Source organism: Cynoglossus semilaevis, chromosome 1 (genome assembly GCF_000523025.1).
Source record: "Cynoglossus semilaevis isolate Cse_v1.0 chromosome 1, Cse_v1.0, whole genome shotgun sequence".
Lineage (NCBI taxonomy): Eukaryota > Metazoa > Chordata > Actinopteri > Pleuronectiformes > Cynoglossidae > Cynoglossus > Cynoglossus semilaevis.
The window spans coordinates 28,294,566-28,304,843 of record NC_024307.1 but is presented as its reverse complement, the minus strand read 5'-3'; the positions used below and the strand labels follow the sequence as shown (position 1 = coordinate 28,304,843).

The following is a 10,278-nucleotide window of genomic DNA, read 5'->3' as shown; positions in this document are numbered from 1 at the left end:
CCGCCACCGGGAAGGGGCAGAGAGGGGGGGGGGGGGGGGGGGGTCATTCTTCATAGTCCACCTCAGACTGCAGACTGCTTGTCTGGTCACTGTTTTCTCACCTCTGTCTTCAGTGAGAGACCACTGTTGAAGAAGATGAGCGAGACAGCGATGTACGAGACGGTGACCTCTGGTTTCAATGGACCTGAGGGTGGAAAAAGAGAAAGAGAGGGGGAAGAGTGAGAGAGAGAGGGAGGGAGGAGACAAAGAGTCAGAGCAGAGGAACCGGACTGGAAACCAGTTCATTTGGCAACTTGATGATGTCAACAGTTTGACTTGTTTCATACAGAGTTCGGAACACATAAGGATAAACATCAGAGCTATGTTCTGATTCTAACAAAGGACTGCGTGGGAGTGGTGCTTTACACCATGTCTCTGTCATTGGTGTGGAACCCCAGGGTTCACCTCCTGGGCAAGATCCAATCCCGGTCAGGGCGGTTGGTACCTTCCAGTGGACTGACCACCCACAGGAAGGTTCAGGGGGGTTGGTACGGTGCAGTAGGATTTGGGTGGTGGTTATAGAGACTGATGCCCCTGTGACCTGGTAACAGATAAGCAGCTGAAAATGGATGGATGGATGGATGGATGGATGGACTGTGTGGGAGACGAGTGATTCATTCTCTCACACCAAACTCATGGAGGAAATGCTCATCATTTTTACATCACAGCACCTGGGCGTTTCTATCCCATGGTTGTCTCAAACACTACATTCCCATGAATCGTTGTGTCAATTAGGCAAAAGAAATGTTTGAAAAATATGTATTTAGACGTCGTGGCACAAACTGAGCACGGGGGGCAGCAGTGGACCAGCAGCTCTAGTGTCTCTGTGGGCTCATAATCTCTCATGTTCTCTGTGGACCGTGTGTCTTCAGGACAGTAGCAGACACAGACGACCTTATCTCATCCCCACGGTGGAGTGGTGATACTGTACGTGCACATTATCACCGCTTAATGAGGTTTCACTGATATGAACGCGCGTGCACGGGGGCTTGAATAAACAGAGATAATGCAATGCCCGGTTAATGTGACGTGTCACTGAAGTACCAGGTATGCGAGTACACGCACACACGCAAACCCGAACACACACTCTCTTAATTCAACTAAAGTCTGTACCTAATGGAACTTTTGGTTCTCCTAAAATACTCGCATTTCTTTCCTTCACGTTCGTGGCGCAATGAGCCAAAGAGTGACCAAAAGTTTAAACGTTGTCATTTTATCACAAAAAGACAAACAAAAATCTTCTGGTAAAAGTTTGTAAAGCCAGTTAAAAGTACTCCTCTTGCGTACTCATCAAAGTTTGACGGATTTTACCGGGACTTTTCTGACAGAGACAAGAAGGAAAGTCTACGACACCCGGGTCCGCATCATTTATCTCTTTAAACGGAGTCTGTCGTCTGGTCAAACTGCTGTCACACTCCGAGTCACTCACCTCCCTTCACGCCGACGTCCGGCTGCAGCTTAGCGGATAAGATGACCAACACTATCCCGATGATGAACCATTCCTTCCGAAGCCTCACCAGGAGGCCCATGGTTAAGCCCCGAGGCTTCAGCGGTTGTCCCTCCTACCGTCCCCGTCTTTTCGGTCAGACCTCGGAGCCACCGCTGCTCCGCTCGGATGGACCTCAGGAGGATATTTAGTTTTCACAAACACAGGAGGCAGTCAGCACAGGCACTTCCGGACACGTGGTACTGAGACGATGCCGTAAAAATAGAGGCGCAACAAGATTCTAGCCTAAACTACCGTAATACTACAAAAGAAACAGTGAAGTCAAGTGAAACGTTGGTCGATTAACGATTAAAAAAGAATCTATAAATAAAACCGCAAAAAACGAACGTGTAAGTAAATATTTATATACTTGAATATACGATTGAAATTTTAAAGGGTAACATTCAGCTGCCACTAGTTTTTGGCACTAGAGATACATTGAATTATTTAGAGATTTTTTACTGTATCACTATCAGAAAATAGAGTAAAATGTTTGAAGCTGTGTGAACGTTTTCTTTTTTTTCCATTCTTGGTCTCAGAGGTTTTTTTGCGTTTCCATTGCTGTGATGAAAGAACTTTTATTTTCTTTCTTCCTTTTTTTTAATTAAGTTTGAAGTCGTGGCAGAAAATTAGTCGCAGCCACTGCTGTACTTCAAAAGTGTCATTAGCTCACAAAGTGTGTTTTTCTTTTTAAAGTACTTTTACTGTTTTATCAAAACAGGTTTTTTAAAAAAGTACTTTTACTGTTTTATCAAAACAGTAAAAATAACCAGGAAACAGAAAAAATAAATGTCATTTTTATCAGGTCTTTGATTTTTCTAGTGATTACAAGCAGACACAATAACAATACTAATGTCACAATCTTTTTGCCAGTAATTAGCATTAGCTGATATGAGCAGATAATACTTTCTGATGTATCTTATTTTGATACCTTAGCTAACTCTAGCTATAGAAAATTTGAGAATATTTCATATCCAGTTGACTAACAGAGCTCTTTAACCTTGACCATGACCTGGTTGACTGAGAATCTTTATAGACATCTAACAGTAGCTAATTATTTTTATAACATTTAAACATGTTGAGAGAGGCGTATTAGTATAACACAAGAATGGGAGCAGTATCAGTAAAATGCTGCGTTAACGACTGTGTTATAAACAACGTTACTTTGCTACACTGTACTTCCAGTGTGTTAGTCACGTCAACAGACAACATACTGTTGGGAAAAAGCTTCACTGCACGACACATGCATTTGTCATTTTCAAATCTTCTGATCTTAACACACATGAATTTAAATCTGTATTTGTAACTCCTCTGACGCAAAGTCTTTTGGTTCCACAACATCTTGTTGCATATCCTTCTACTAACACAAAAAGGCCACCATCAAACTTAGGATGATGTTGACTGTCCAGTTCTAAATGACCTGGTAAAGAGCCGTACGTGACCGATCCAATCGTCGGTCTGCTTGGCTAAAGTCACGTACGGACTTCAGTTGTTTATGTGTTAGTTGTATGTGTGCGCAAACAACATGGCTCTGGAGCCAAATTTAGCTCTGACACTGAATTGATCTCAACTTTGTGCTGAAGAGATGTGAGGTCGGATTGAAAGAAGGTCGGAGGTCAACCTGATGATACACACCATGTTTAAACACACAGTTCCTCAGAGCACTCAGAAGTGTTTACAAATATATCGCTGAACATAGAAAAAATCTCCATGTAAATTCTTGTGAAATGTCTTTGAAAACTAAAACTAACTTGGGCTTTTATCCAACTCTGACAATAAAACTGATGTCTCTGAGACGAGGAGCCGTGTTATGGGAACGTAACACATGTAAAGTAAGCAATAAAAACAAACTGGAGGAAATTGTTTCACAGATGAAGGGTTAAGACTTTATTGAAACTACTGTTTTTCAAACACTGTGTTTAGTGGAATTTGTCGCTGCCTCGCAGTAGTAAAAGTTTACTGTCCTGAATTTCCACATTGTGGTTTCATCAACACACTTTTAAAGGGTGTCGTGTGTGTGTTTGTAATCAGGTGCAGAGACACTTAAACCTTCAGAGGGAGCATGTACACTGACATACGATAGAAAATCAGATCTCCACAGAGGGAGCGTGTACACTGACATACGATAGAAAATCAGTTGTTTTAGCTCACGGACACATAGGCTCTGATGGTCCACTGCTGCCTCCTGTGGTCAGTCTGTATCACTGATGTAAATCAGGACAAACTATTTCAAGGACCAAATCTGCAAAATATCCAATTTGGACTCACCAACACAGGCAGCGGTCGACGAAACCACAACTTAACCCTTTTGGGTGCTGTGATGTTAATTGGCTTATTTTCTCAATGAACTTCGGTGTGTTGAACTTAACAGTTTACAAAGCATCACTTTAAAGTTTCCCTCTCCCTACAGCAGCTTTAATGTGACAATAAAAGTTCACTCACTTCATGTTTGACTGTTTATGGGTTGTTCCACTGTAAAAGACAGAAGGAGGAGGAGCTGGAGGAGCAGGAGGGGCAGGAGTGGAGGGTCTCTATAACATACTCAGACTCCCAATCTAGAGACAGAAGGAAAGAGACAGAGGAGGAGATGAGCATTAACAACCATCAGAGAGAGAGAGATAAACCTGAGCAGGATCTTCAGTCTTCTTCTCCCTGTTCTTCTCTGGAGCAGGAGGTCTGATCTAAGAACCAGGCGTAGACTCAAGAATCTCAGCAGGTGAGATTGTTTTTAAACTCTTTATTTCAAAATAAATCAGGGATTATTTTTACAGTAAAACAAAAATATTTCATGTGGACTTTTTTCAGACCTTCGGACTTGCAACTGCTCAGTCCTCAACTCTGAAACTTCTAGGACCTTCTCAGGGGTTTTTCCCCCATCACTGATCCTGCAGTTCCCTATCGATGTTGAAGATTTAGAAAATTTCTCTGTGGATAGAGATAAAAGGGTTTTGTTGCAGCTAAAAACATATATTTTTGTTTTAGACCAAAAAGCTTTTGAGAATATTACCTCAGACCTGCTCTGGAATCAGGTACTGTTATTTTCAGACTGAAATCCTTAGGACAGTTCAGTAGTCCACTGCTTCGACTTTACTAAAGTAATAGTAAAGAAAGATAGTAAATAGTAAATACTAAAAAAAAAAAAAAAAAAGGATACAAGGTCAGGATCAGGTTCAGTGACGTCACAAACATTACTTCTCAACCAAATTTCTGAACAAGATCCTGAGTTTGTGCGGTCCAGGACCAGGATGCTCACCATGGTACTGCTGCCTATCTGGTGTTTGCTGTTCCCTTCTCCGTCTAGTGGCACCAGTAACTTTTCACAAGTATCTACGTCAGACCTGTTGATGTCAGACCTGCCAGACTTCCACAGCACAGATTCACCTGGATTTGAGCCTCTCCTGCAGACCTCACACCTTGAGAAACCAAACCTGGTCCAAGAGACAGATTCCCTACTGGGAAAAACAGAGCATGCAGTCAAGTTGAAACACCTAAAACCTGAAAAACATCCTCATTTGTCGAACTCCAACTCATCCGCCTCTGTTCGTACTTCGCTCCCTACCTGCACTCAGGAGATATCAATAAAAACAGCCTTCAAGTATATAAACACTGTGATGAGCTGTGTGATATTTGCGGTGGGAATGATTGGGAATGCCACACTGCTCCGGATCATCTACCAAAACAAAAATATGAGGAACGGACCCAACGCTCTCATTGCCAGTCTGGCATTAGGAGATCTGATCTACATCGCCATCGACATTCCCATCACCATCTACAAGGTAGCGTGTGAAGCTCCAAAGTTAAGCAAAAAGTACTTCATATTAGCCAAAGGGTAACTAACAACTGTCCAGTATGAGCTAAATGTAAGCAAACTCTAGATACTGTAGGGTCCTGCCAAACACTTCAAATGGTTGAATAGAGTTGACAGTTAACGAAAACTACTACATCAAAATTTACATAATAAAAAAGTATAAAAGTGCTTAAGAATATACCAAAAAAAGTAAAGATTTGACAAAAGCATATTCTAAACATAAGGGAAAAACTTTGAACAATAGCTAAAAGTTACTGTATAAGTTTGGCTAGCTGAAAGAAAATCACAACTTAAAGAATACAATTTATTATTTTTAATATTTTAATTATTGTTGAGATTGTCATGCAAATGCAGATGTTTGCTGCGTGTTAACTTATAAGACTAAACATGACAAGGAGAGATTTGTCATTTATCAGATAAGTTTATATAAAAATATCTTTAACTAACAGGAAAACAAGTGTTTATATGAAGCTAAGAGGCAACACCTCCTGTGCTAACTATACAGTAACTTTGAGAGTAATTAAGATGAGAACCTGGTAACAGCTAGTCACAGAGATAAAAACATACACTTACTGATGCTTTATCTATGTGTGTGTGTCTGTGTGTGTGTGTGTGTCTGTGTGTGTATAGCTGCTGGCCATGCGCTGGCCGTTTTCCGACAGTGTCCTCGGCCTCTTCCTGTGTAAACTCTTCCCATTCCTTCAGAAAGCTTCAGTGGGAATCACTGTCCTCAACCTGTGTGCCCTCAGTGTGGACAGGTACTGACTGACTCTTAGCTGTTTTTCAGTTTCTTGCTAATATTTACTTATTTGACGTATTTGCTCTTTTATTGCTAACATTAAATATATATTTAGCAAAATCACGTTTTCTAAAACTCTTTATGCTACGTTCTTGGTCCTTTTGATCATGTTTGATTAATTCAGGCCAACTTTTCTGATTTTTTAGCTATCTTAGCATGTTCTGTTTTGCTAAAATCTCTCAAATAAGCTAAGAACTAACCATTTTGCCTAATATATTTCTGGACAAACATCCATTATCAATTTAGCATACTTATTATGTAACCCTTTTTTAATGTTGTCTTAAGGTACCGTGCGGTGGCGTCCTGGTCCCGGGTTCAGGGAACCGGTGTTCCAGTGGTAACAGCGGGGGAGATCCTGATGATCTGGTTGGTGTCTGTTGTCCTGGCCATCCCTGAGGCCGTTGGTTTCAACATGGTGGAATTCCAGTACAAGAATGCCACCTTGAGGACATGCATGCTGCAGCCCACAACATCCTTCATGGTGGTCAGTTTGTTGAATGCAGAAAACACAGAAAAATAACATTAAGTCTTTGTTAAATTCTGCAGCTTTTTCATAAATCTCGGGCAACCCCAGAGACGTTTTTGCCAATTTTGAGCCGTGGTTATTTTGTAATGAATCACCACTTTGTTAGTGTTGCTGTTTGTTTTGATCTTTCCTCTATGTATTTAAACGTATCTGTGGTTGAGCTAACTTTGTGGCGGTGTGGTTGCAGTTCTACCGGGAAGTGAAGGACTGGTGGTTGTTTGGCTTTTACTTCTGTGTTCCTTTGACCTGCTCTGTGGTCTTCTATGGCCTGATGACCTGTGAGTTGCTGCGACACCAGAGGGGCAGTCTGAGAATGTCGCTGAGTGAACACCTGAAACAGGTTGGAGCTCTGGTCTTAAAACTCCAGAACATTTCTAGAGTTCCTCTAGAAACACCAGCTGAAAGTCAAATGTTTGTGTGTTCAGCGCAGAGAAGTGGCCAAAACTGTTTTCTGCCTGGTTCTCATCTTCGCTCTGTGCTGGTGTCCTCTGCATCTAAGTCGACTGCTGAAGAGAACTTTCTACAATTCCCATGATGCACGGCGCTGTGACCTGTTAAAGTAAGTGAAGGAAAGTGCGCTCGTTGAAAAGAGCAGGCTAATCTAGCTAGCTGAGTTATTGATGGTTCATTTTTACCTACAAATTTCACAAAGTTTGTCCTTTATGGATTACCACAGTTTCCTGCTGGTGTTGGATTACTTCAGCATCAACATGGCCACCATCAACTCCTGCATCAATCCCATCATCCTCTACTTCGTCTCCAAGAGGTTCAAGAACTGCTTTAAGGTAAAACCGGAGGTCAGCACTGAAGCAGCGTGGTTTGGTCTGTGTTGATGATGATGATGATGATGATGATGATAAAAAATAATGGTTATGATGCTGATGAAGATGATGATGAATATGATAAGACATGATGAGATAATGAGAAAGATAAAACTAATGATCATGATCATGCTGATGATGAAGAAGGTAGAGACGAAAATGAGAAAGATGATGTTGAGGTTGAAGATGATGATGACGATGAAGGACCTTCATCAGATCACATTTCCCAGGGTGGTTGTGACATTACTGCGTGATTAGAGGTTCAGAGGTCGTGGGACAGAGATAAGAAGCAGTCAACAGCAGTGATGAGAGGAGACAGACAAATGGTGAAGGAAGTGAGCCGTGACATGGTTGAAAGGGACATTCCACAGACTTCACTCCTCATCCTCGGCTGAGAAGTTTGAAGGAAACCTCCTGACATGATGAAGATGATTGTAACCCATTTGAATGAGGCTTAAGTCCACATGATCGAGATGAAGCTTGAGGAAAGTGCTTTTGCTAACGTGAAGACTTTTATTTTGTGTGTCTTGAGTGTGAATATACAGTAACTGTGACTGTGATTTTTTTAATGTGTGTTTTAAGATGATAACTGCTAAAGTAGCCCAGAAATGATGACTCAGTAGGGGACTTAGTCAAAAAGGTAGCCATAAGAAACAAATAAAACTAAGTCAGTGAGATTTAAATGACTTAGGCCTAAAGTAGTGGGAAGTTTGACAAAAATAGTTGGATATTGAGTTCATATTAGCTGTAAATGTGACTCCAGAAATAATTATCTACATATATAACAGTTAGGATCCCTCTTTAATCAGACTCACCCACTGACTCTCACCCTCACCCCCCCTCCTCCCTCTCTCTCTCACTACAGTCATGTCTGTGTTGTTGGTGTTACTCTGGCTCTCTCTCCAACAGCCTGACGCCGCTGCACCACGGGACAAGTCAGCACTACAAACACACTGAGCACTGAGAGAAAAAGAGACGGGGTTGGGGGAGAGAGAGAGAGAGAGAGAGAAAGAGAGAGGGAGAAACAGCCCATACAGAATAAACGCCTGCCACCAGGAATATAGAAAAAAACATGAAACAGTTTATAAATGTTTTTTTTTTATCAGCCTCACCACAGTGCAGAGAGAAAATCAATTATTTTAGCTCACACAAACTCAGTAAGTTCTGGTTCACTACTGCCTCCTGTGGTCACTGAGATAAATCTAAACAAAGGATTTCACTTTTGAGCTGAGTGGACCAAGAACTACTGTGTCTCTGTGAACTATAAGTCACTGATTTTCTGTATGGACTTCAGTGCAAATGAGCAGTTACACAGTGAATTTTTTTTTATCTTTTAGTGCAAAGGCCATGGAAAAAAACATATAAAAAAAAAAGTGACTGAAATCATTTGTACTTTAGTAGACTAGGCCTCAGAGTTAGGGTCTACATGTTATCGTAATGTATCTCTTGTTCCCCATGTATTTATTGCACCTTGTCAACTACAGTATATATTTTATTCATTATATTATACAGTATACATTTTTGTTTATGATGCAAACTAAAAATAATAAAAACGTGTCGTTCAAAATTTTTATTACATATTTTCGTGTAAACATGTTTTCTGCATCCGTACCCGGGAATTTAAACGTAACAACGGGCACTACCGCCCTCCGCAGGCAAAGTGTTGTCATTACACCTCCATAAATGGAGCGTTTCATTGTAGTAGATTCTCCACTGGGATCTGAAGAACCTGACTGTGAGGCTGGATTCATGCACAACCACTGTGACCTGAATGCAAATCAAATGTTTGTTTTTTGTTTTCCTCGAAAATCCGTAAGAGACGCAGCAATAATATAATAATAAAGTAATAATGTATAATCTAATAATGTAATATTTGCCTATTTTTTGCCTAACATTTATCAACTGTAGTCTTTGTTTTTGATCTTGCTAACCCATGTTTGCCCTACACCCTCCCCTCTCCTCAGGCTTATCTATAACTCTGTCTGAGCTCCATTTGAAATGAAGTTATGGGAGGTGTTTGAGATGTTTCTGGGCTCAATTTATAGAGGCATAGCTTCAACTTTCTTTTTCTCTTTGACTACGTACATCAGGTACCCAACTGCATTATGTTTTTACCCAACTAGTACTACAATGCTATGAAGCTAAAGTGTAACTTTATTTTCTAACCATTACTTTTACATACTGATTCTTTGGTATACTTTAACACACCTTATTGGCTAATATATATAGGCTATATATATATACAGTATATATACAGTATATATACATATGTATATATACTGTATATATACTGTATATATACTGTATATATATATATAGCCTATATATATTAGCCAATAAGGTGTGTTAAAGTATATATATATATAGGCTATATATATATATATAGGCTATATATATATATATAGCCTATATATATTAGCCAATAAGGTGTGTTAAAGTATACCAAAGACTCAGTATGACATATATACTGTATGTAATATGTCAGACGTATTTAAAGACTAAATGCATATGTATCTGAGCCCGCCTACCACAGCTGAACTAATCGAACGTGGTGGCTGATGTCAGAGTGATTCTGAGGAGTTTCTCATGAGAAGGTGGAGTGGATTTAGATTCTCAGTGACAGACAAAAGAGAGAGGGTGAGAGATGGGGGTGTCCTGTCTGACAACCGGGAGGGAGGGGTGTGTGCTGTCTGTGTTTCTGCTGCAGCGGCCATGCTGCTGCTCCCCCTACTGATGCTGCTGCTGCTGCCGCTGCCGCTCCTCCCCCTGCCGTCCCGCCCCTCTCCCTCCTGGCTTATC

At 40.8% G+C, this 10,278-nt stretch overlaps 2 protein-coding genes across 9 annotated transcripts in view; one reads left to right on the top strand and one right to left on the bottom strand.

Moving 5' to 3' along the window:
* slc10a7 (solute carrier family 10 member 7) overlaps positions 1-1,726 on the bottom strand; it is a 12,273-nt gene extending 10,547 nt beyond the window's left edge. For 4 of the 7 annotated variants that reach the window (XM_025059217.1, XM_008324413.3, XM_008324402.3 and 1 more), the window contains exons 1-2: positions 1,469-1,722; positions 102-184 (exon numbers count right to left, since the gene is read on the bottom strand). In XM_025059217.1, the coding sequence (XP_024914985.1) occupies positions 102-184; positions 1,469-1,568 (183 nt within the window). In that variant the 5' untranslated portion in view covers positions 1,569-1,722. Of the gene's footprint in view, positions 1-101; positions 185-1,468 lie in introns of all 7 variants that reach the window. The other 3 variants (XM_025059229.1, XM_025059224.1, XM_025059218.1) reach the window with 2 other exon arrangements.
* Positions 1,727-3,671: 1,945 nt separating this feature from the next.
* Positions 3,672-9,349, top strand: LOC103389133 (endothelin receptor type B-like). 2 transcript variants are annotated; one of them, XM_025062270.1, is made up of 8 exons: positions 3,672-4,241; positions 4,331-5,301; positions 5,964-6,091; positions 6,418-6,616; positions 6,846-6,998; positions 7,084-7,217; positions 7,335-7,443; positions 8,389-9,349. In XM_025062270.1, exons 2-8 carry the CDS (start codon positions 4,771-4,773, stop codon positions 8,434-8,436), a joined length of 1,302 nt encoding a protein of 433 aa, XP_024918038.1. In that variant the 5' UTR covers positions 3,672-4,241; positions 4,331-4,770; the 3' UTR covers positions 8,437-9,349. The 2 variants fall into 2 exon arrangements, with proteins under 2 accessions (XP_024918038.1, XP_008322647.2); XM_008324425.3 differs by having other exon boundaries at positions 3,677-4,241; positions 8,345-9,349.
* Positions 9,350-10,278: the final 929 nt, after the last annotated feature.